The sequence below is a fragment of the Felis catus genome, chromosome A1 (assembly GCF_018350175.1).
Source record: "Felis catus isolate Fca126 chromosome A1, F.catus_Fca126_mat1.0, whole genome shotgun sequence".
Taxonomy (NCBI): domain Eukaryota; kingdom Metazoa; phylum Chordata; class Mammalia; order Carnivora; family Felidae; genus Felis; species Felis catus.
The window spans coordinates 6,446,631-6,471,456 of NC_058368.1; the positions used below are offsets into that span (position 1 = coordinate 6,446,631).

Sequence of the window (24,826 nt, forward strand, 5' to 3'; positions counted from 1 at the left end):
AGCAAGAACTTTAAAAATTTTAATGCTTCAAACTGAGATAAATGTTTGCGTTTCTTGTGGACTCAAACAGAAAGCCAGTGAAGGGAGCAATGTATACTTAGGAAAACTATGAGATAAAAGTTCTGTCAGCAAATTGGAGGCAAGTGTAAGAGGCCCCCCTCCCGAGAGGCAGGATTGTCAGGAATTCAAGCACTTTGCGGACCCATCATTTGACCTGAAATATCAGAAATTCTTCCTTACAGGCGTTATAGAAGTAATTATGACTTAGATTGTTTTTCATTTCTCCTTTTTCTAGATGGACCTCTACATAGCAGAGTTTAAATGTAAGATAATTCATAGGAACACAAGTTGGAGAGTCCAGCCAAATCTGTATGTTTAGTCCTATCATTGAACTTCTGGTTTATCATATGTATCCTTCCTGTTTCATGAGTATGTAGGCTTATGTGATTTATAGATGGTTTCTTTTCCCTTTTTCTTTCTTTCTTTCTTTCTTTCTTTCTTTCTTTTTCTTTCTTTCTTTCTTTCTTTCTTTCTTTCTTTCTTTCTTTCTTTCTTTCTTCTCTTGAGAGTATGCAGGAGTTGGGGAGAGGAGCCGAGGGACAGAGAGAGAGAGAGAGAGAGAGAGAGAGAGGACCTCAAGCATGCTTGACGCCCAGTGCAGAGCCTGATATGGGGCTCGATGCCATGACCCTGGGATCATGGCCTGAGCTGAAATTGAGTCGGACGCTCAACTGACTGAGCCACCCAGGCATCCCTAGATATTTTTCTAATTGTTTTGCTTTACTAAAGCCGACCATCTAAAAACTTTGAGGGAAGATTTTAAAGGTTTTTAATATTCTAAAATTTTGCTATGCTCACTCCCACATTAGGAACATGATTGTTATTATCAGCGGCCTAAAGTAGCATTCTTCTGTCAAGCGTGCCCTCGTATAAGACTAAACATTTGCTATCTCATTTCTACTATTCTACATACCTTGTCCAGTGAAAAAAATACAAGACATTCAGAAAAGGAGAAAAATGTGACTTCATAATTAAGAGAAAAAGCAACTGGTGGCCGCAGGACCCACAGATGACCCCAGTTTTGGAGTAGCTGAAAAATGCTATGAAAAATATATTGAAGGCGACTTCCAGGTTCCAACCTGGCATTGAAGGGGCTCAGAAATGATTGGTGATAAAAAAAAACACAAGAAAAAGCTGAACAAATTGAAAACCCAGAAGCTTCTCTTCGATCTATCAGAGAACGGAGGTCACAGTTCAAACCACTGCCCCCACGTGTGGAGAGACTGGTGAATTGCTGAGGGCTCAGTGAGAACAAGTTTGAGAGTTAAAAGCTCGGGGGGGGGGGGTCCATTCTTTGTGGGGCTTCCACACTTGGTGAGTTTTACTGTCAGGTGCCCTTCTGTTCTCACGGTAAACATTAGAGCAAAATCCCCTTGAGTTTCCATCAGAGGAAACTGATGGGCCACCTACTCCAGCCCCTTCTCGCCTTCCTTTCTCATCTAAGGGGGAGCGGAGTGAGACCCGGGGGCCTAGGCTCACTGAAAGACTGACACTGGGTCATAGGGCTACCATCAGTAGGTGAAGGGATAGGAAGATGGGGAATATACGTGGACACGGTGGGGTATTTATTCAGCAAGGAGAAGGAAGGACATCCTGCCATTTGGAACATGGATGTACCTGGGGGACTTTATGGTGAGTGAAATGAGCCATACAGAGAAGACTGTATGATCTCATTTATGTGCGGAGTCTTTAAAAAAAAAAAAAAAAAAAGTTGAACTCCTAGAAGCCAATAGTAGAATGGTTGTTGCTGGGTGAGGGCTGTGGGGGAGGGGAAGCAGGCAGATGCTGGTCAGAAGGTACAAGCCTTTAGCTTTTGGTTACAGGATGACTAAGTTCCAGGGATCTAATGTACAGCATGGTGACCATAACTAAAAATACTGGATTGTATGTTTGAAATTTGCTAAAGGAGTAGATGGTAGGGGTTCTCACCAAAAAAAGAAAAAAAAGAAAAGGTTTGTGAGGTGATGGTATGTTAATCAATTGTGGTAATCCTTTCACTAAGTGTGTGTATTTCAAATCATGACATTGCACACTTTAAATATATACAGTTTTGTCCGTTACACATCAGTAAAGCTGGAACCAAAGGGCATAGGACTCTAGAACACTTTCCCTCCCCCCACACCTTCCCAACACGTCACCAAAGGCCTTCGTATCCCAGTTTCCTTTGACCCTGTACAGCATGTCTGGGTTTCACCAAAAAAAAAAAAAAAAAAAAAAAAGAAATGTAAAAAACCCAGTTTGAAGAGGCAGAGGAAGCATCAGAAGCAAAGTCAGATATGGTAGGGACGTTGTAATTATCAGACCAGGAATTTAAAAGAGCTGATTCATATGTCAAGGATGCCAATGGAAAAAGCAGACAGGATTCAAAAACAGATGGGTCATGTCAGCAGAGAGATTGAAGTTATAAGAAAGAGTTAAAAAAATATATTGGAGGATAGATCAAAAAACTAGGTGACTGACATACATGAAGAAATAGAGAATTTATTTTCTAAAAAAATTTTTTTAGTGTTTATTAAAAAAATTTTTTTTTAACATTTATTTATTTTTGAGAGACAGAGGCAAAGCATGAGCAGGGGAGCGGGGGAGGGAGAGAGATACAGAATCTGAAGCAGACTCCAGGCTCTGAGCTGTTCATCGGCACAGAGCCTGATGCAGGGCTCAAACGCACAAACCGCAAGACCATGACCCGAGCTGAAGTCGGGTGCTCAACCGACTGAGCCACCCAGGTGCCCCTAGTGTTCATTTTTGAGATAGAGACAGAGCACGAGCAGGGGAGAGGCAGAGAGAGAAGGAGACACAGAATGCGAAGCAGGCTCCAGGCTCCAAGCTTTCAACACAGGGCATGACATGGAGTTTAAGCTCACGAACCGTGAGATCATGACCTGAGCTGAGGTCAGACGCTTAACTGACTGAGCCACCCAGGCGCCCCAGAAATAGGGAATTTCAACAGAGAAATGGAAACTATAGAGAAAATAAATAGAACTGAAAATGCCAGTATCAGAAATAAAGGAGTTCACTTGATGGTCCTACTTGCAGAATGGACACAAGCAGAAGTGGCTTGGGGACAAACCAGTAGAAATTATTCAAACTAATTCACAAGAGACACCGAATGATAAAAAAGAAAAAAAAAAAAGAACAGAACAACCAGAATATGGGCTAATATCAGAGGGTCTAATACGTATGTAATTGGAGTCCCAGAAGGAGAGGAGAGAGCAAAAATAAGGTAGACAAAATAACGGATGAGAATTTTTGAATATTGATGGTAGATATCAACCAGCGGGTTCAAGAAGCTCAGCAAATTTGCAGAAGTGTAAATTACACAAAATCCCATTTAGTCACATCCTAGTAATATTGCTGAAAAAACGAAAGTAAAGAGAAAATCATAAGCAAGAGGAAAAAAACACATTACGTATAGGGCGGGCACCGTGTTAAGAATGACAGCTGATTCTCATCAGACACAAGACCAGAAATGAAATATGAATGAAATGAAGGGAAATGGAAATGAAATAGACATATTTTATTTAGACAAAATCTGAGAGAATTCATCTTCAGTATATCTCCATTACCAAAAATGCTAGAAAAACTCTTTAAGCTAAATGAAAACGATACCAGATGGTAGCCTGGATCTGCAAGAAGGAATAAAGATCAACAGAAGGAGTAAATATGGGACTAAAGAAAAATGGGCATTAAAATGATATATTTGTATCTCTTTGCTTAAAGGCTGTTGACTGCTGAAAGTTTATTGTAGAGTTCATACCCTGTGAAATTAAAATATATGGCAGTAAGAGCTGTAAGAGTAGAAGTGGGGAAATGGAACCTATGTTGCTGTGTTTTACATTGGTTTTGAAATACTGTACTATTTGAAAGTACATTGTGATGAGTTAAGGATGCCTGTTTTAATTTCCGGTAACCTCCAGGATAACACACAGAGGAGATAGATGGAACCCCAAGGTAAATCATTTGGTTTTCCCAGAAGAAGGCAGGAGAGGAAGAAGAAAGGAACCAAGAACAGAAAGGACAAATGGAAAACCAATACCCAGGTGATGGAATTAAACCCAGCCATATCAAGAATTACGTTAAATGGAAACATGTTAAATACCCACTTAAAATTTAAGGCAGAGCTTAATCAGGTTAGGTAAAAAAGCAAGACTAAAATACATGCATTATTAAGGATGAAGACACAGCTTTAAAGAAAATAATGTAAAAACTATACCATGTGAACATAAAGCAGAAGGAAGCTGATGTGGCTATATTAACGTCAAATAAAGTAAACTATAAAACAGAGAGAAAGAAGGAATGTTCCATAGTGATAAGAGCTCATTTGTCAAGAACTCACAATTCTACATTTTAGTTTAAAAGAACGTGGCGTAACAATAGAACCAAAAGGGAGAAATAGACAAATGAAGAATGACAGTTGCAGATTTTAACAAAAACCTTTCGGTGAATGCTAAAAAAAAAATAGACAAAAATCTGTAAGAATATAGATGGTTTGGGGCGCCTGGGTGGCTCAGTCGGTTGAGCGTCTCACACTTGATTTTGGCTCAGGTCACGATCCCAGAGTCATGGGATTGAGCCCCGTGTCGGGCTTTGTGCTGAGCGTGGAGCCTGGTTAAGATATATTCTCTCTCTCTCTCTCTCTCTCTCTCTTTCTCTCTCTCTCTCTCTCTCTCTCTTTCTCTCTCTCTCTCTCTCTCTCTCTCTCTCTCTCTCTCTCTCCTCCCCCAGCCCCTCTCCACTGCTTGCACGCTCTCTCTCTTTAAAATATATGTTGGGGTGCCTGGGTGGCGCAGTCGGTTAAGCGTCCGACTTCAGCCAGGTCACGATCTCGCGGTCCGGGAGTTCGAGCCCTGCGTTGGGCTCTGGGCTGATGGCTCAGAGCCTGGAGCCTGCTTCCGATTCTGTGTCTCCCTCTCTCTCTGCCCCTCCCCTGTTCATGCTCTGTCTCTCTCTGTCCCAAAAAATAAATAAACGTTGAAAAAAAAAATTTAAAAAAAAAATAAAGAAAATAATGTAAAAACTATACCATGTGAACATAAAGCAGAAGGAAGCTGATGTGGCTATATTAACGTCAAATAAAGTAAACTATAAAACAGAGAGAAAGAAGGAATGTTCCATAGTGATAAGAGCTCATTTGTCAAGAACTCACAATTCTACATTTTAGTTTAAAAGAACGTGGCGTAACAATAGAACCAAAAGGGAGAAATAGACAAATGAAGAATGACAGTTGCAGATTTTAACAAAAACCTCTCGGTGAATGCTAAAAAAAAAAAAAAAAAAATAGACAAAAATCTGTAAGAATATAGATGGTTTGGGGCGCCTGGGTGGCTCAGTCGGTTGAGCGTCTCACACTTGATTTTGGCTCAGGTCACGATCCCAGAGTCATGGGATTGAGCCCCGTGTCGGGCTTTGTGCTGAGCGTGGAGCCTGGTTAAGATATATTCTCTCTCTCTCTCTCTCTCTCTCTCTCTCTCTCTCTCTCTCTCTCTCTCTCTCTCTCTCTCCTCCCCTCCCCCAGCCCCTCTCCACTGCTTGCACGCTCTCTCTCTTTAAAATATATGTTGGGGGGGGCGCCTGGGTGGCGCAGTTGGTTAAGCGTCCGACTTCAGCCAGGTCACGATCTCGCGGTCCGTGAGTTCGAGCCCCGCGTCGGGCTCTGGGCTGATGGCTCAGAGCCTGGAGCCTGTTTCCGATTCTGTGTCTCCCTCTCTCTCTGCCCCTCCCCCGTTCATGCTCTGTCTCTCTCTGTCCCAAAAATAAATAAACGTTGAAAAAAAATATATATATATATATGTTGGGGCGCCTGGGTGGCGCAGTCGGTTAAGCGTCCGACTTCAGCCAGGTCACGATCTCGCGGTCCGTGAGTTCGAGCCCTGCGTCGGGCTCTGGGCTGATTTCTCGGAGCCTGGAGCCTGTTTCAGATTCTGTGTCTCCGTCTCTCTCTGCCCCTCCCCCGTTCATGCTCTGTCTCTCTCCCAAAAATAAATAAACGTTGAAAAAAAATTAAAATAAAATAAAATAAAATATATGTAGATTTGTAGATGGTTTGAACAACACTACTAACCAATCTGATTTAATTGACCTTTATAGAACACTCAACTCCCAAATTATAGAATATACATTCTTTTAATGTTCACATGGAACGTTCACCAAGATGAACACAGGCTCAGCCATAAAATACTACATTTGAGAGATTGACATCCTGAAGAGTATGGTGGTAATGAGACGGTAATTATAATAATCTTTTAAGAGAATTCTCACATATCAGAAGATGAAGCAGGATCTTTTAGAATAATCCCTGGGTCGAAGAAGAAATCAAAAAGGAAATTAGAAACTGTTTCTAATGTGTGATAATGAACCATGTATTTCTGGGATTTCCTTAAAGCAGTGCTTAGAGGGAAATTTGCACCTTTAAATGCTTATGTTGGAATAGAAGAGGGATTTAAAACCGTGGGCACGTTGCTCAGGTGAGCCCTCAGCGTTGCTCTGCGATCCTGCTGTAATTGCTTCGTTAATCCGTTTCCCTGCCCTTAGGGTGCCTCTTCTGTACCTTTTCCACCTCAGACCTCCCCCCTGAGCTGACGACTTGTTTCTTACTTCGTTTGGAAGAGGAAAGCAGCCAGAGGAGAGCCAGACATCCCCTTCTGCCAGCTCAGTCGGCCAATACCAGACGGAACCCGGATGTGCCGGTCACCCTCCTTTCAAATGGTGACTGTTGATGTTTCTTTCAGACACACCGGACCCGATACCCTCCTGCTCGCTCCAGGACGGCGTTCACCCTCTCTTTTTCCTGCAGTATCTTTCTCCCCTCCCTGCCTCCATCATTTCTACCAAATAGTAAAATACGGAGAAATCTCTCGACTGAAACCTCCAACCGTCCTCTACCTGTGTCCCCATTTCTTGGTCCCCTTCACAGCAGGATACGTTGAAAGGACCCTTCCTTCCTCCGCTGCCTTCACTTCCCTCATTTTCTCTTGTCCCCATTAAGTCTTGTCCCCTCTACACTTAAAATTTGTGCTTGTCCGCACTACCGGGGACCTCCCCATGGCCAAGCCCAGTGCTTAGTCTCGAGTCTGGAGCAAACTTCTTGACCTGGCTTCTGGGCCAGCGCGCTCTGGTGCTTCTCCTCCGTCACAAGCTGTTCTTTATTAGTCTCCTTTGAGGATATCTCTGCACGTGGGAACACTCCAGGGCTCGGTCACCGACACTCTTCTCTGGCTGTTCCCATTCACTAGGCGATCTCATGACTTGAAACACCGTCTTTACGCCGATGACTTCCGAACGTGGGTCTTCAATTCTCACCTCTTGCCTAGATTTCAGACTTGTGTACACAACTGCCTACGAGGTATCTGCGCTCGGGTTTTTGTTTTTGAAAGTAGGCTTCATACCCAGCTCAGAGCCCAACGTGGGGCTTGAACTCCCGACCCTGAGATCAAGACCTGAACTGAGATCGGGAGGCCGACACTTAACCGACAGAGCCACCCAGGCTCCCCTGATTCACTTGGCTTTCTGAGGCATCTCACACCCTACATGTCAAAAGCAGAATTGTTTCATTCTTCTTTCTTCCCTGCCCCACCCCCCAGTTCTTTTCTACTTGTGACCCCCTTCTCTCCTATCGCATACCTTCGGAGTAGGGAGCACATCTGTACACCTGTTGGCACCTCCACGGCTGAGCCCCCACGGTGTCCCTGCTCAGTGCTCAGCAGCGGCCTCCGGTCTGGTCTCCCCACGCCACTCATCACCCCACTTCACAGGGAAGGAGCTTATTTGCCTGTGCTCTTCTCCCACTTTTCCCTCCATCCACCGGACTCCAGCCACATTGGCCTCCTTGAGGCCGCCCTCCCACACCAGCTGGGGTTCTGCCTTCCGCCTGGAAGGTTCCTCCCTGAGATGAGATCCACGTACGTTTCCCTGGCCTTTGGTGACCGCCTACGGGGCACCCCCTTCCTACCACCCTCTGCGCCCTCGCTGTCTTACTTTCTTCACAGCACGTATCGTCACGTGACGTGTCACCTGTGTGTTACCTGTGTGTAACGTCAGCTTTGTGGCTGTGTTCGCTGCCGCGTTCCTTCGGGCGACGGGGATGGCACCCGGTGCGGAGGGGGTGTTTATGAAATATTTGCTGAGTAAACTGAATATGCTTAACAGTCAGCTTCTATTATCTTAGTTCTTATGAAGAAGTGTACAGAAAACTTCACCACGGTTGCCTGTGGGTGACGTTTCTACTTTTCTGAGTTTTCCAGATTTTCTATCATGAGTGTATATTTTATACTCCCAGAGACACTTCAGTCATAAGGTGTCCACTAGGTTTTTTGGCTTTTCCACAGACTGGTGAACACAACGAAGACAGAAGAAAGAAATCGGAGTGTCAACAGTAGATGGGTTGGGCTTGGGGCCATTTCTTTCTACTGTTTACTCTTCCGTGTTTTCTGTATTTTTTATAATAAGCATGGATTGCTTTCATAGAAGGAAAATAAAACTTTAACAGGGGGGAAAAGGGGCGCCTGGGTGGCTCAGTCGGTTGAGTGTCCAACTCCAGCTCAGGTCGTGATCTCGCGGTCTGTGAGTTCGAGCCCCGCGTCGGGTTCTGTGCTGACCACTCAGAGCCTGGAGCCTGTTTCCGATTCTGTGTCTCCCTCTCTCTCTGACCCTCCCCTGTTCATGCTCTGTCTCTCTGTGTCTCAAAAATAAATAAACGTTAAAAAAAATTAAAAAAAATAAATAAAAGGGGGGAAAATCCTTAGGGCCCCCAAATTATAACTTGGTATTTTTATGGAACTCAATGGTTATTGGACTTCACCGCAAACACTACAATAAGGTTTCTTTTTTACCTTATTTTGAAATGACTTCAGACTTCTAAAAAGATCAAAACAGTAACGAGTTCTCAAACTTTCACCTACATATTCTTTTTCTCAGAGACTCTTCCTCCTGCCCTCCCTTCTCCTGTACACACACGTACACATATATATTTAATATTTTATGTGTATGTTTAGTGTTTTTTAAATATATATTTTATGTTTAGTATACTATATACATTTAATTCTCTTCTTCAGCCTGAAGTGGTTCCTCAGGCTTTCTTTGACTTGATGATTTGATATTTGAAAGGGGAACTGGCCGTTTCTTTTGTGGAATGTCCGTTGGTCTGGGTCTCCTGAGGTTTCCTCTTGATTAGATTTAGGAAATCGGCAAGACTGTGGCAGAGTGATGGTACGTCCTTCTCAGTGCGTTTGTTCACAAAGCACACATTCTCTGCTCGTCCCATAACTGCCCATGGTGACTTTGCTCACGTTTTGTTTTCCATCACGTTGGCGTTTTGTCCGTAGATTTCCGTAGCTAAAGTTGTGTCTCCTTCTGTAATTGGTAAGGATCTGTGGCGAAACGTGTTGAGACTTTGTAATAGCCTGTTTTCATCCACTGCTTTCCACTAGTCTTAGCATCCATTGATGATACTTGCCCCAAACACTTACTGTTGTGGTGGTTGCAGAAAGGTGATTTTTGTGGTTCCCTAATTCTGCGTTTATTAGTTGGAATTCTGCTGTAAGTGCTTTCGTTTCTTCCCTTGTCATTCATTCATTCAATCAGTTTGAACTCATGGATTCTCATTTTATTCTGTGGGCTATCATCCATTATCTTTCTTATTTATTTTGATGCTCACATTTTCCCAGATTTGGCCAGTGGGAGTCCTTTCACGCGGGCCCCTGTGTCCTTTTGACATGTCTCTGCCACCCTCTGAGTACTCCTGTATGTTTTTAGAACAGCACAGCAAAAGGTGTGCTAAGCTCCTCTTGGCCTTATCCACCCTCGGCCCTAGAATCAGTCATTTTTCCAAGGAGCCTTGTTATTTTTAGTGGTGAGTGAAAAGCCAGAATCTCGACCAATCAGGATCGAGGTGCTAGGGGTGCGCACTAAAATTTCTGAAGGGCCTTGTTAGGACTGGTTTCTTGTTCTACAGAAAGGACTCCTATCAGACAACGGTGGTTGTTGCCAGTAAATCGTCGCTTTTGAATACAATTGAAAATCCATGCATAATTTTGACTGCTTCGGCAGCTTAGAGGCATACTTCCCAACCTGACATACCTGGACACGAATTCGTAATGGTACCGATAAATCCATAAGTAGATCCTTTGTCAGTAAAGAATGAATAAATTACACTTAGCTCAGCGTGGTCTTCAATTCAGAATGATTTTAGTTTCGCTATTAATGGACTTGCCACTTCCAAGAGCGCGTAAAATTAAGCTTTTCAAATAAGTTGCTGTTTGCAAAACTGAATACTGTAATTTGCAACATTTTAGTCTCGTTCATCAGGAAAATATAGTTTCTCCCATTTTCTTCAGTCACTTGTTGGCTTGCAGCAGCTGGCAAAAGATGAAGTATGCGGTCCTCAATTTCTGTGTCTTTTTTTGTTGTTGTTGATAAATTAAGAACCTCCGGGGCATCTGGGTAGTTCAGTCGGATAATCGTCTGACTCTTGATTGCAGCCCAGGCTGTGGTCACGGTTCTTGAGTTTGAGCCCCACCTCGGGCTTTGCGCTGACCGTGCAGCACCTGCTTGGGATTCTCTCTCGCCCTCTGCCCCTGTCCTGCTTGCATGCATGGTCTCCTTTTCTCAAAACAAAACAAAACAAAACACTAAAAGAACTTCTACAGAAGTATAGTCAATGGCATGGCTTTTGGTCTTTGGTTTTTGTTTTTTTCCCAAATAGGGTTAAGCATTAAAGGCAGAGGCCACATGTTATTTATCCTTGTCACCTTCTATAGTATCTAGGTGAACGTGGTTCTCAGCAGTAGTCGCTGTGCTTGGAGAATGCTGGCGTGACTTTGGCAAGGGACGAGAGTATATACTCCCATATTCTTGGTGATACATGCTGTCCCTGTTAGATCTCTGTATAACTGAAGGGAAAGGGGAAGGATTTGGGTGGGCAGAGGTGGGAATCACACTGGAATATTTTTTATTTTGCTTTTATTTTTTAATGTTTATTTTTGAGAGAGTGTGAGCAGGGGAGGGGCAGAGAGAGAGAGGGAGACACGGAATCCAAAGCAGGCTCCAGGCTCCGAGCTGTCAGCACAGAGCCCGACATGGGGCTCAAACCCACGAACTGCAAGATCACGACCTGAGCCAAAGTTGGACGCTCAACCGACTGAGCCATCCGGGCGCTCCTGGAATATTTCTTTTAAATTTTTTTTTTCAATGTTTATTTATTTTTGGGACAGAGAGAGACAGAGCATGAACGGGGGAGGGGCAGAGAGAGAGGGAGACACAGAATCGGAAACAGGCTCCAGGCTCTGAGCCATCATCCCAGAGCCCGACGCGGGGCTCGAACTCACGGACCGCGCGAGATCGTGACCTGGCTGAAGTCGGACGCTTAACCGACTGCGCCACCCAGGCGCCCCTGGAATATTTCTTTTAAACTATGAATGGCCAGATAGAGAAAAATTAGTTGGCTCTATTTGATCATGTCTCGTATTCAAAATAAACAACTGATAGGCTTGGGCAGATACCCTTTGGAACCTGGTACTTTGTCTACAGATCATCCAGCCTGAACGGGCATTTTCCTGAATAAGTGTCGTAAGCCAGAACTTCCAAAGGATGTTATTAGGTGGTGCCAGGCCCAGTCCGTTTGAAAACATGGTATGCTAGATGCTTCTCTTACAGATTCCTATTGCATATGAGCATATTAAAGATTTGAGATACCCCAAGGCATAGAAACACGTTTGTCGAATCTTTTCAGCCCAGCATTCCCCAAACTTACTTGAGCAGGGAGCATTTGTTGGTTGTGTACGTGTTAACAAGAAAACACTGGTAGAGATCCTGTGTTTTTTTGTTCAAGAGATACTTGCTGAACACTAACTCAGCACAGGCAATGAAGAGATAAAAGGCTTTGCTCATACCCGCAAAGAACTTCTGTAAAGACAACGTTTGAGTTACGTGAAGAGTCCTGTGACTGAGGTTTGCCTAGGGTATTGTGGGAACACAGAGGGAGGCTGATGTTCCCCCGGTCTGCATCCAGAAGGATTGATTTGGAGTTAATACGTTTTTATTCACTTGTTCCAAAATCTTTTTGAGCACATACTATAAGGCAGACCTGCCCTAGACCTTGGAGATTGATACAGCAGTGCGCGGGACCCAGTAGAGCCCTTGTCCTCTTGGGTCATACATTCTGGCGGAAGGAGACAGGCAGGAAACACAAGGAATAAGCACACGTGTCCGGTGAAGCTCAGTCAGTTAAGCGTCTGGCTCTTGGTCGCGATTTCGCGGTTCGCTTCGTGAGTTCGAGTCCCAAATCGGGCTCCGTGCTGATGTGTGGAGTGGGATTCTCAATCTCTCCTTCTCTCTCTCTGCCCCTCCCCCACTTGTGCGCGCGCTCTCTCAAACGTAAAAAGAAAGTACGAGGCTACAATTATAACGTGGTAAATGCTAAGGAGAAAACTACAGCAGGGAAGGGCCAAGGGGGTGTGTGTGCCTCTAGTGTGGTGAAGTGATTGCAGTCTTAGCTAAGGTTGCTAGAGACGTCTCACTTCCAAGGTCACAGTTGGGTACAGGCCCGGATGAAGCGAGGGACCAAACCATGTGAGTTTCTGGGACAAAAATGGGCCAGGGAGAAAGAACAGGAAATGCACCCCCCCCCCAAGGCAAGTATGATTGGCACGTCTGAGAAACAGCAGGAAGCCAGAGTAGTTGGGGGAGTGGAATATGCGAGGGGGTGGCCTAGTGCATGAGGCCAGCGGGGTAGGTGGCATTCATCACGTGACCTGTGGCTTTTGCTCTGGGTGGGGGGGACAAAGGGCGGAAGGGGTTGAAAGCGCAGAGCGGTGGCGCCACCTGTGGGGAAGGGCCATGGGCACCGCAAGTAGTCCCTTCAGACCGGAGCACAAAGGGAGGGCACAAGTGAGGTGCACGGGGCCTTGTGTGGCCTGCCAAGAGGCCTAGATTCTATCTTGAGATGCTGGGGAGGAGGAGGGACAGTCAGATCTTTCTTTCAGAGAGATCACTTGGCAGTGGTGTGATGAACAGGTTCGAGGGTGGGAGGCGAGCCTGAAAGCAGAAAAGAAAAAAAAAACCAACAACTGTCGCTTGTTTAATTCAGGAGGGAAACGGGGAGAGTCGGAGCTCAGGGGCGCCGGGAAGAGGCAAGTGACAAGGTCTGGTGTTGGGTGAGCCGTAGCGGGAGGCAGCAGCCACGGATGACCCCGTTTCTGCGTGGGCTTCCCTTTAGGTGATTGATGCCTCTCCACACGGGGATGCAGGTTTGAGTTAACGTGAAAATGAATTCCTGTGCGCACTTGTACAGCATTTTGGGGTTCTGTAGGACATCAACGTGGAGATGTTCATGAGCCAGTTAGGCACACAAGTCCGGCACTGAGCAAAGGGTTCCGAAGGCAGTGAACACGCGCTAATTCTGGATATCGCATCTAGTTACAGAGTTTAGAAATATGTAATTTGTGAGGACTTTATTTCATTCCCTTGCCTTTGTTGAAACCGTTTTGTATGTCGTGGCAATGGAAAGCGTTGGCAGAATTTTAAGCGACTCTAGAGGATCATACATTAGATAACAGACTTTAAGAGAAATGATTTATTGCTCAGCTGACATCAGTGGCCTTGGGGAGCCCCCTTCCATTTTTGGCAGAGGGATGACTTTTTAGATACAGAATGTTTTTACTGATTCCTTTATTGCTCTCATTTTTAAAGAGAAAGTTCCTCCTGTTAGGATAGTCACACTATGGGAATTTATGAAACTGTACTGCTTTTAGATTCACAAGAAATGCTTATCTGGTGTCTGGGAGTGACCATTTAGGCAGCAAATATTTTAGTCCCTTTAATTAAGTAAACAGGAAATTACCCAGTGGCTTGTGGCCTGAAATAATTTGTGGAAGTTGCTAATTTCTAGGCAGGGAAGTTCAAGGAAGTATATGATAAAATCAGGAGAGTAGAAGCTAGAAGACCGAAGTTTAGTTCCATCTTTTTCTGCCACTTACTAGCCATGAGATTTGGACAGATCACCTTTCTGGTGGTCAGGTTGGTCGTCTGGAAAATGGAAGCAGTAACTCGCTATTGACCTCATAAGCCGGTGCGTTCTTTGAACAGGCGTTTGTCAGGACTCATTGGTCTAGCTAGGGCTGGGCTGCAACAGTGAACAGACAGGCTTCGTTCTTATTCTCACATCTTGCAGTGTTGTGAATTACAGCAGACAGTCTGCAAAGTGGATATCAGACTGTGCAAATTGTAAAGCACTATGAAAACATCACGGTTGTTCTCGCTTTAAGTAAGTATTCTTTCCAGAAGAATTAAAATGAAAACCTTACGCTCTGTGAAAGATAGTCAGGAGAATAATAAGACCTACCACAGACGGGGAGAGAATGTTTGCAGAAGACATAATCTGATAAAAGGCTGTTGTCCATAATATACAAAGACCTCTTAAAATTCAATAAAAAGAAAACTAACAACCTGATTAAAAAATGGGCAAGAGACCTGAACAGACATCTCGCCAAAGAAGATGTACAGATGGTGGTCACAGCACATATGAAAAGGTATTTAATATCGTATGTCATCAGGGAAATGCAAATTAAAATGAGAAAACCACTTCACACCTTTCAGAATGGCTAAAATCCAGAACACCGACAACACCAGATGCCGATGAGGGTGTGGAGCAACGGGAACTCAGATACACGGCTGGTAGGAGCGCAAAGTGATACCGCCACTTTGGAAGTGAGATCATGACCGGAACCGAAGTCCGACGCTTAACCCACTGAGCCACCCAGGCGCGCCCCGACTGCCTGTTTCTTATAAAAATAAACATATTCTTACCATACAGTCTGGCGGTCCTGCTCGTTGGTGTTTACCCAGATGAGTTGAAAACTTTTGTCCGCACAAAAACCTGCACACAGCTGTTTATTCCTCACCACCAGACACGAGAAGCAACCCAGGTGTCCTTCAGTAGGTGAATGGATAATCACACTGTGCTTCGTCCAGACAGTGGGACGTTATTCAGCGCTAAAGAGAAACTGGCTGTCTTGCCATGAAAAAGCAGGGAACCTGAAGTGCTTATTACTAAGCAAGTATGACTAATTGTAATTAATGACGATTCCTACTATATGACATTCTAGGAAAGGCAAAACAAGACAGTAAAAATCAGTGGTTGCCAGGAGTTGAGAGGGGGTGGGGTGAGGGCGGTAAACAAGTGGGAGCATAAAGGATTTTCAGGGCAGGGAAGCCATTTTGTTGAAACTGTAATGGTGGATACATGCGTCTTTTATGCGTATGTCAAAACCCATGGAATGTATGCCATCAAGAGTGGACGGACCCTCATGGAAACTAGACTTTGGATATCACGATACGTCACTGCGGGTTCATCAGTTACAACAAATGCATCACTCTGGGGTGGGATGTTGATCGTGGGGAGGCTGTGTGTGACGGGGTTAGGGAATATATGAGAACTTTTCTGTGCTCTCTGATAAATTTTCCTGTGAACCGGAAACTGTTCTTAAAAGTAAAGTCTTATTTATTTATTAATTTTTAAAGTGGTATCTCTGGCAGAGAGAAGATGCAGCTCTGCCTCGCACAATCAGGGTAGACGATTATTAAGTGTTCGTTGAATGAATAAAGGAACGATGTTAGGGTTTGGAAATTCAAGCAGGTACTTATTCCTGTCTTTTCAGAAATGTTTTTTATTACATTTTTTAAAAAGTGAGAGTAGTTGTGTCTGGCGCTCATAAGGATCCATGCAGAAAAAATTAACTCAGAATGCAAAATAGTGATTTTTTGAGAGTGCCAGATTTTTAGAGAGTGCTTAGATTTCAAAATATGGATTAGAACAATTTAAGGCCACTAGAGAATGTTAGGCGCAGCGTAAGATACCTAATGTTTCTGATTGTGAACGAAGCGGAATCTTAAATTTAGAAACCAACATGATTTATTTAATTCTCACAGGAAGTAAAAGGAAGGTTAAGTTCCTGAGATTCTATTTATACATAAAGCATGCAAAATGTGAGCACATTTTTTCCCGGCGAAGTTTAATGGGAACCAAGTTTCACGATAACTCACGTAGCAAATGAGTGAACATTCCATAGTGTCTTAAAACTTTACAACTTTGGGTCAATTTCAGACATACATGAATTTCCACAATACATTTTCAAAAGCTGTAAAGGCCTTTGACCGTGACACTTTAATTTTATAATCATTTGCACAAAATCCCACGTGTCGGCAGTCCTCAGCAGTGGCGAGAACGTGTGAAGGCTGCCTCAGCAGTTCTTAACAGATGGCCTTCTCCATTCATTCTCTCCTATAGGCAAACATGCTGAAGACATATTTGGTGAGCTGTTTCATGAGGCTAACAACTTCTACATCAGAGCAAATTCTCTTCAAGACAGAATTGATCGCCTCGCTGTCAAAGTTACCCAGCTGGATTCAACAGTGGAAGAGGGTAGGTAATGGCACGGAAGCAACGAGCTAGAGGTGATGTTGACAGGACAGCAGTAATTAATTGTGGTGTCATCACTGTTTTTTCCTTGGGGTAGTGTACTGATACTTCATCTTGTCCTTTCTGGAAGAATATTAAGGGGGGGGCGGGACCCCAACATTGGGTTACTTAGTAATTAAAAGATTCTTGTCTGCCTTATATATGCCATACTCTTTTTAAAAATTTTACACGTAGAGTATTTGTGTTTAAAGGCTTCTTTGAATGAATTCGGTATTAGAAACCCTAATTTAGGTCATTGGTAGTTATTCTAAAGATACTTTCTTAGCCAAAACTCACAGAATCACTCAAAGGATGTGGTCCAACTAAGAGGGAGGGTGATACGTACACAGCATGACCGAGCGAAGGCTTCTAGCTGTACGCTTGTTGGGGTTGATGCCTGTAAATAATCTTGGTTGATCCTGCTGATTGCACACCTCAAGAAATAGCATTTACCGAAGGCCTTTAGCATCAGAGTTTTCAAATAAAGTCAGTATCGGTAAGCACTGTGTAGTTAACTGATCATCACTTTGAGGATTTACTGTGAAATTGTGACAGTTTCACAATTAAAATTCTACAACTCCTCTTTAAAGATTTCACTTTCTGTAGCTTTCCAATGAGAGACTGAGGTTAGACTGGAAGAAAAAGAAAACTTGAAAAAAAGTGTAAGATGTGTCATTTCGTATTTACTTGAGGAGAACGTTCAGAGTAACAATTCCTGTGGTAGTTACCGTGTCTCGTTGCATTAAAGTGATCTTCGCATCTGCTATTTCTACTAGACCTATAATAGTAGTGTCAGTAAAAGATGAAAGTTTTATTTATTTTTTTTAAATGTAGCATTTTATGCAATTCATCCCTCCTCATTTATGTTCAGGGCTTTCCAGAGGTCGTTATTAAATTAGTGAATTAGAAATTTAACAAAAATGCAGAGCATGGAAATTTTAATATCCATGATGAACATTCTCTAGTCTGATTTTTACGATTCATCTTGTTTGAAAAAGGAAAACCTGGGTAGCTATGCGGTCTACTCAAATGAGAAATTTTATCATCTTAAGCCAGTCATTCATTTTTCAAATTGGTATCACAACTGATTTTTAATATTTATTCATCTGCCTTCAGTTTTGTTTTTCTTTTTTTCTTTTGTGGGCTCTTGCCATCGGAACACCAGTGATAAACCTTGGGCTGGAAAAGATTAATCTGTGCATTAGATTTCCTAAGATTTTGCAGTGCGTCTATCTCATATCCTCAAAATCATTTCCAGTCAAGATTTACCTGATTACTGTCCTTGGCATGGAGGTTATAGTAGAAAAAAACATTTGACCAAGTTAGGAAATCTGTGTTCTATCTCAGGCCTACCTTTTTTTTGCTGGGTCACCTTGGAAGGGTCACTTAACACCGTCATGACACTCCCCTTCATCGGTCAAGTGGTTAATGGACCAGGTTGGCCAATTCAAAAAGTTGACGTCACAGTTAGATGAGTTAACACATGAGGTACGGAGCGTTGTGCCAACAAGAAATAAGTATAGTCAGCCCTGATTTTCTCACCCCTGAGTGTAGTTTTTGTGTCCTGCTACTTAATTTCTAGGACTGTAGAAAAGCTTTGCCATCTTTCTTTAACGTTCGCGTCAAGAAAACTTAATGCGCTTTTTACATTTGTGTGTTTTTTGCAGACGTATTTCGTACATGTGTTACAATTCAACTGGTATTAACTGTTTGAATGTTTTTTTCCTTCTAGGATACCCAGATCTTTGCACTTACATGCCTGTTACACTCAACTGTATTCCTTGTGGTTTCTGCAAAGTGCTAGTATAAAGAATGATGCTCTAATGCTAGGTTCAAAGAAATAATTAGATCACTACAGAAGTGGGCAAGATGTGATTCGACTTCATTTTATAGAGATAACTATTATTTATAAGAGGGAAGGAAGGCACATGCTATTTAATGCACAGGCTTTTAAACGAACAATAAAAACATGATTTTGTTATCCTAGGGGATATTTACGATTATGTCTCAAATGATGCTTATTTCTGCACAGTGAAAAATATTTCTGCATAACTCAACTTGGGGGGCTTTTCTCTAAATAGTGTCACTACAGGATATCAACATGAAAAAAGCTTTCAAAAGTTCCACGGTCCAAGACCAGCAGGTGGTTTCAAAGAACAGCATTCCTAATCCCGTTGCTGACATTTACAACCAGAGTGATAAGCCGCCTCCTCTGAATATTCTTACGCCGTACAGGTATGGCTTCGTGCGTTCCTGGTGCCGTTTTTAGTCTAGATAAGCTGAGACAGGAGGGCAGTGCTGTGAAACTATTTACGCTGTGAAAATAATAATTGTATTATATATACAACAAAATTAGTTACTGGTACGGAACTGCTAAAGGGTTCATATTTGAAACTGTAGATAAACTCACCGAGAGAAGCGTGAACTGTCGTGTCAGCTTTTGTATCTGAAGTAGACACCTGCAGTACCTATCTCCTTTTGTAGATATCTGAGCGTAGATATCTGAAGTCGAAGCGGACACATCATATGGTATCGTGTGTGATGTTTTTCCTCATATCCAGAGTCAATTTTAAAGGAACTGCCTAGTTCATGTACAATGTGGCAAAATGCGGGTCTCAGCATTTCAGCACTGCAGAAAAACGTATTCCGTGGCAGTAGGGGTTTCTAAGAGGGAATAATATAGTCAACGAATTAACCCGTTACTGTCAAATGGTAGGACACGTTATTAGGACCAGACTTCTGACAAAAAAACTGGAGAATCAATGGCGAAGAAAATGAATATTCAGAAACTGAAAATGCTGTTTAAAAACACCTCTCCTAGCTGTTACCACATTCGTGTTTTCTTTCCATATTCTGTCACCTCGTCTCCCATCTCCCTTATCTGCAGACCTTCTCATTGTCCCTCATTGCACACAACTTGTTCTTCTCCCACACTTACCCTGCTGGTGAACTCACTCCCTCACAGCACAGGCTGTGGTAGGGGTGGTCTTCACTGTCCTCAGGATTAGCTCCGCTGGGTGGCGTTCTTGACCGCGGAGGGAGTTCTCTGCTTCCGGTGCCACCATCTTGGTTGGGCCTTTGGTACTTCTCAGAGAGTGCTCAGACGTTTTTGGGTCTGAATTCCTGTCCCTTCTCGGGGTCCAAAAGGAGATGTTCGGACCCACCCTCCATTGAAGCTCTGCTAATAGAGTAGCAGTTCCAACTGTACCCCCTTCTTTTAGCACAGACAGAAAGATTCTCTCAAAAAAGAAGTCCTAGAAATCCCCTGGAAACTGTGATGGGAGAGGGCCAACCTGTCACAGGGAAATATGTCGGCTTTTCTGGAAGGTTTAGCACACGCGTCTAAAAATTGATGGTCTATATGACTAGTAGTATTGTAAGCCTAATGTTTTAACTTGTGATTTTGCTTTTGTTCATAGGCATTTTTCTGGGGCAATTTCAGTTTCACTTAGCACTGGAAGCCCTAAGGGCGGGCCTGTTAAAACTTTCCTAAGACACCTCATTAAATATTCTAAAGGAAAAAGCCCATAAAACTCAGTGAGCCACTTATATTTGATAAATCAAGATCATGATTAGATAATTTGTGGTGACAGAAAAATTCTAATTATATAAAAAATGACTTGTATATATTGGATGTGTGCATTCAGTTTTAGGGAAAATAAAAATGTCTCTGACTTTTTAATAGTGTGTTTAAGAAGAGCAGTGCTGGGGCGCCTGGGTGACTCCGTCATTTAAGCGTCCGACTCTCGATTTCGGCTCAGGTCATGATCTCACTGTTGCAAGATCGAACCACACGTAGGCCTCTGCGCTGACAGTGTGGAGTCTGCTTGGGATTCTCTCTCCTTCTGCCCCTCCCACCCCTCAAAATAAATGAATAAACTTTTAGAAAAATAGAAGGGGCGCCTGGGTGGCTCAGTGGATTAAGTGTCTGACTTTGGCTCAGGTCATGATCTCACAGTTTGTGGGTTCAGCCCCCACTTTGGGCTCTGTGCTGACAGCTCGGAGCCTGGAGCCTGCTTCAGATTCTGTGTCTCCCTCTCTCTCTGCCCCTCCCCTGCTCACACTCTGTTTCTCTTTCTCTCAAAAATAAGTAAACATTAAAAAAAAATTTTTTTTTTAAAAAAGAACAGTGCTGACTCAGATGTACTTTTTGATAGTAAAATAATATTTGTGGTATATAAAATACTAAATAAAGATTGCTTTATATGAGCATTACGATGTGACCAGAAAATGACGTATTCACTTGCTGTAAACACAGGATATTGCTGCTTATATTCTTGTGTTTAGATTAGTGTTTGTTTACTTATACGAGCTTCTGCCTTCATTTAAAGTATTAGCTCCCCTCTTCAAAAAAAAAGTGTGGATTTTGTATGTTTTAAATTTTGCAGCAAGTTACTGCTCAGTTTTTTCTGTATCTTCGTCTATATAGAAGGCCTCGTATCTTAGGGAAACATATATGTTTCACAATAACGTTCTTAATAAAATCTCTATAATGGAAGTCTCATACCCGTTAGGAAACTTGGGAAGGAAGTGAATTGCCATGGTTAGTGATCTTCAGACAGTTGAACGGGCCAGAATAGCCCCTGTAGGAACTTGGGCCTTAGTTTGAGATGATGAGAAGTTCAGCAGGAGCAGGAACTTCAAGGACAGGCAGGGTTTTCCCCTGGACTCATTCAGTTAGTTTTCTTTGACTGTTTAGGCAGAAACTTTTTTTTTTTTTTTTTTAATTCAAGTTACTTAACATACAATGTAGTCTTGGTTTCAGGAGCAGAACCTGGGGATTCATCTCTTACATATGACACCCAGTGCTCATCCCAGCAAGTGCCCTCCTTAATGCCCCTCACCCATCTAGCCCGTCCCCCCACCCACCTCCCCTCCAGCAACCCTCAGTTTGTTCTCTGTATTTAAGAGTCTCTTATGGTTTGTCTCCCTCTCTGTTTGTATCTTCTTTTTCCTTCCTTTCCCCTATGTTCATGTGTTTTGTATCTTAAATTTCACGTATGAGTGAAATCACAGATACCTGTCTTTTTCCACTGACTTATTTTGCTAGTTCCATCCATGTTGTTCAGCATAAACTTACACTCCTCTCACTGTGCCTCATTTCATGTTGCTTTTATCTGTGCCTCAAATGACTTGTTGAAACACTAATTTGAAATGTAAATGTTCTGCTTCCTCTTGAAGGTAATCTACAGGCCAAATACTTTATGATTATTTTGAGTGTTACTGTTGATTTATATTACAACTTGGGATTTGTATTGGCTTTATGATAGGCGAATAACTCCTATAAACACCCAGAATATCCTTTCAGACCACAGTAGTTACAGCAGGACTCGAAAATGAAATGCCACGAGTGAATTCTCTTTGTGGATTACTTCTACTTCTGTCACACTTACACACCTTGAACACGTTGCTTCTTTCCAAATTGAATTTACAGATGTTGGGCCAACCTGATGTAAAAAAAAGGAATAGCATACTTTCTAATTAAAAAAAAATTTTTTTAATGTTTATTTTTGAGAGACAGAGACAGAGAGAGAGAGAGAGAGAGAGAGAGAGAGAGAGAGAAAGAGTATGAATGAGGGAGGGTCAGAGAGAGAGGGAGACACAGAATCCGAAGCCGGCTCCAGGCTCCGAGCTGTCAGCACAGAGTCCAATGTGGGGCTCGAACTCACAGACCGCGAGATCATGACCTGAGCCGAAGTCGGACGCTTAACTGACTGAGCCCCCAGACGCCCTGTGTACTTCTTAATTTTTATCCTAATAATATTGAAACTCCAGAAAAGAGGTGAATATATATACACAAACCAAGAATCCATCCATCTGTGTGTGTGGCCCCTGTTGGAATAAGCAAAATGTTTCCTGAAATAATTGAGGTATTAGATATTGTTGTTTATGAGCCATCTTGTGATTTTTAGGCACTTTTCTGTACTTAAACCTGAATTGGCAAGAGTACTTTTTGCCTGATTATTCTAGAAAACTTTGCCCTTCCTGCATGTTTGCAGTTTTTGTCAAATAAGGAAATCGGAGAAACGTAATATATAGGATAGTTAAAATGCCCCATGCAGACGTTATCCTCTCATAAGTTGAAATTAAATTAGTATTAACCCCATCTGAAAATGTCTAACAACCTTTTCCCCCCCAACTTGTAATACATTGATTTATAGAGATGATAAAAAGGATGGGCTGAAGTTCTACACAGATCCTTCCTATTTCTTCGACCTCTGGAAAGAAAAAATGCTCCAGGACACGGAAGACAAAAGGAAGGAGAAAAGGCGTCAAAAGGTAAATAATTCTAGGACGGGAACGTGCATACTTATGTGTCAGGGAGCTTCTTGTTTAGAAATAAGTCAGTAAGTTCTTTATTTAAATGGTTGAGAGGCTGGATTTAGGGCAGAAGTAGGTTGCATTTTTTACATGAAGATACTGACCATTCAGTCTAACACAGTAATACTGTATTTCAATAAATACTATCTGATTTGTTCCCTAATACTTGCATTGCTTTAACAGAAGTAGAGGCTAATATTTCAGTTCCGTTTGTAACTGTGTTTTATAGCTTTTCTCCTGCTGTTCTTTAAATATATATCATGGAAACATCAGATACAATGATCTGTTCTCATCTCTTGAAAGCATTCTTAATTGGTGGGTTGGCACCTCGCTGTAATTAATACCTTGGTGAGATGTTCATGTTGAATTGAAAAGCATGTGTGATCTGTACATATAGGGGATAGTATTTACTAAAAAATGAGACTCCTTTCAGTGAGGTGGTCGTAGGCAAGAGAGTTGCAAGTCTGAAGGTTGACAAACATCCACATTATAAGCACTCTTAGAAGAATAAGCCACTCTGGTCAGGTGTAGGGACTTCTGGGTTTTTTTAATGTTTGTTTATTTTTTGAGAGAGAGACAGAGTGCGAGCAGGGGACGGGCAGAGAGAGAGAGGGAGACACAGACTCCGAAGCAGGCTCCAGGCTCCGAGCTGTCCACACAGAGCCCGACGCGGGGCTGGAACTCACGGATCGTGAGATCATGACCCGAGCCGAAGTCGGACGTTTAACCGCCTGAGCCACCCAGGCGCCCCTAGGGACTTCTGTTTTAAAAACTGTCCTTTGGGGCCCAGAAATTAGACTTAACCCACTGAGAGTTAATTCTCCAAAGGCAAATATTTGCTAAGACTCATGTATATAAAGTATGTTTCAAAAAAATGAGCACCTGTTTTGCTTGACAAAGATTAGGGTGCTTTGGTGAGGACAAATTCTTGGTATCTTGTGCGGTGGTGGCATTAATGTGTGGCAGTATTTAGATGTACTGGCCCCAGAGAAGTGACAGTTTGGGATGGAAGAGAATTTGGGATGTGAAAATAGGATTTAAGAAAGGGACGTGGAAAGAGTTTGCAGACTGCAAATGTAAGATGTTCTCACGGAAGTCCAGGGAAGAATTCCAGAGGTTGGTTATTCATAGTCTCTCCCTGCACTGTGGGTCGGGGAAATCAATTGGGAAATTTGGGGAAGAGTATTCCAGTGGAAAAGTATCCAAGGGAAGAAATTACAAAGTATTCAAGTGAAGAGAAGAAAGACCCTAATCTCTTGACAGGAAAAGAAACATTTATCTAAAGGCCCATTGGTCTCAGTCCCTATACCTTTTTATATTAACAGAGGTTTAAGAGTATTTTCCTTTAAAACATAATGTCCTTTTAAATGGCCTTCTAGGTTTCCCTTCTCGGTGATATCTTGGCAAAAATACCTAATTTTTTCAGCATTGTTCTTCAGGGAAAAACAGTGTTAGTCTATGGATGATTATCACGTCTTCAAAATGACGCCATTTCCTTGGCTGTTTTGTCTCATTGCACATTCCTCCGACACATAGAATTCTGATAAGGGCTTCTTATTCACTTACATAATAATGCGTCTCGAATGCCTTCTAACTGCTGGATAAACAGCGGTGAGAAAGGATTATCGCCCTCACGGAAATGACAATGTAGCAGGGGAGACAAACATGAAGTAATCATGCAGCCCGCTGGAACTCATAAAGAGGGAAAGAAGTTTGAAAATTCTAGTACAAATCTGCTTTTATTAGGTAGGAATGCAAAATGAGGCCAGATAGCCTTCATTTCCCAGGATTTCGTAAACACGGGTCGCTGCTTTCAGTTTTGCACTGACAAATCTCTCTGAAGAAAAGTTAGTTTAGAAAAATTTAGGGGGTGAGAAGTCCATTGTTTCTGAACTCGCTTTCCTTAGTTTCCTGGTTTCGAAACATTTTTAGAATTGCAAATAAATAGGTAGTTGTGAGCGTGTCGTTACGGTGCTGTAAACGTTGCGAAGGAAA

The 24,826-nt window shown here is 42.7% G+C and overlaps 1 protein-coding gene across 13 annotated transcripts in view; it reads left to right on the plus strand.

The window, feature by feature from the left end:
* Positions 1 to 24,826, plus strand: part of WASF3 (WASP family member 3) — a 136,381-nt gene that overhangs the window by 96,314 nt on the left and 15,241 nt on the right. For 12 of the 13 annotated variants that reach the window (XM_023250199.2, XM_023250152.2, XM_023250184.2 and 9 more), the window contains 3 exons: positions 16,340 to 16,474; positions 18,592 to 18,745; positions 22,672 to 22,789. In XM_023250199.2, the coding sequence (XP_023105967.1) occupies positions 16,340 to 16,474; positions 18,592 to 18,745; positions 22,672 to 22,789 (407 nt within the window). Of the gene's footprint in view, positions 1 to 3,977; positions 4,101 to 16,339; positions 16,475 to 18,591; positions 18,746 to 22,671; positions 22,790 to 24,826 lie in introns of all 13 variants that reach the window. The other variant, XM_045045140.1, reaches the window with a different exon arrangement.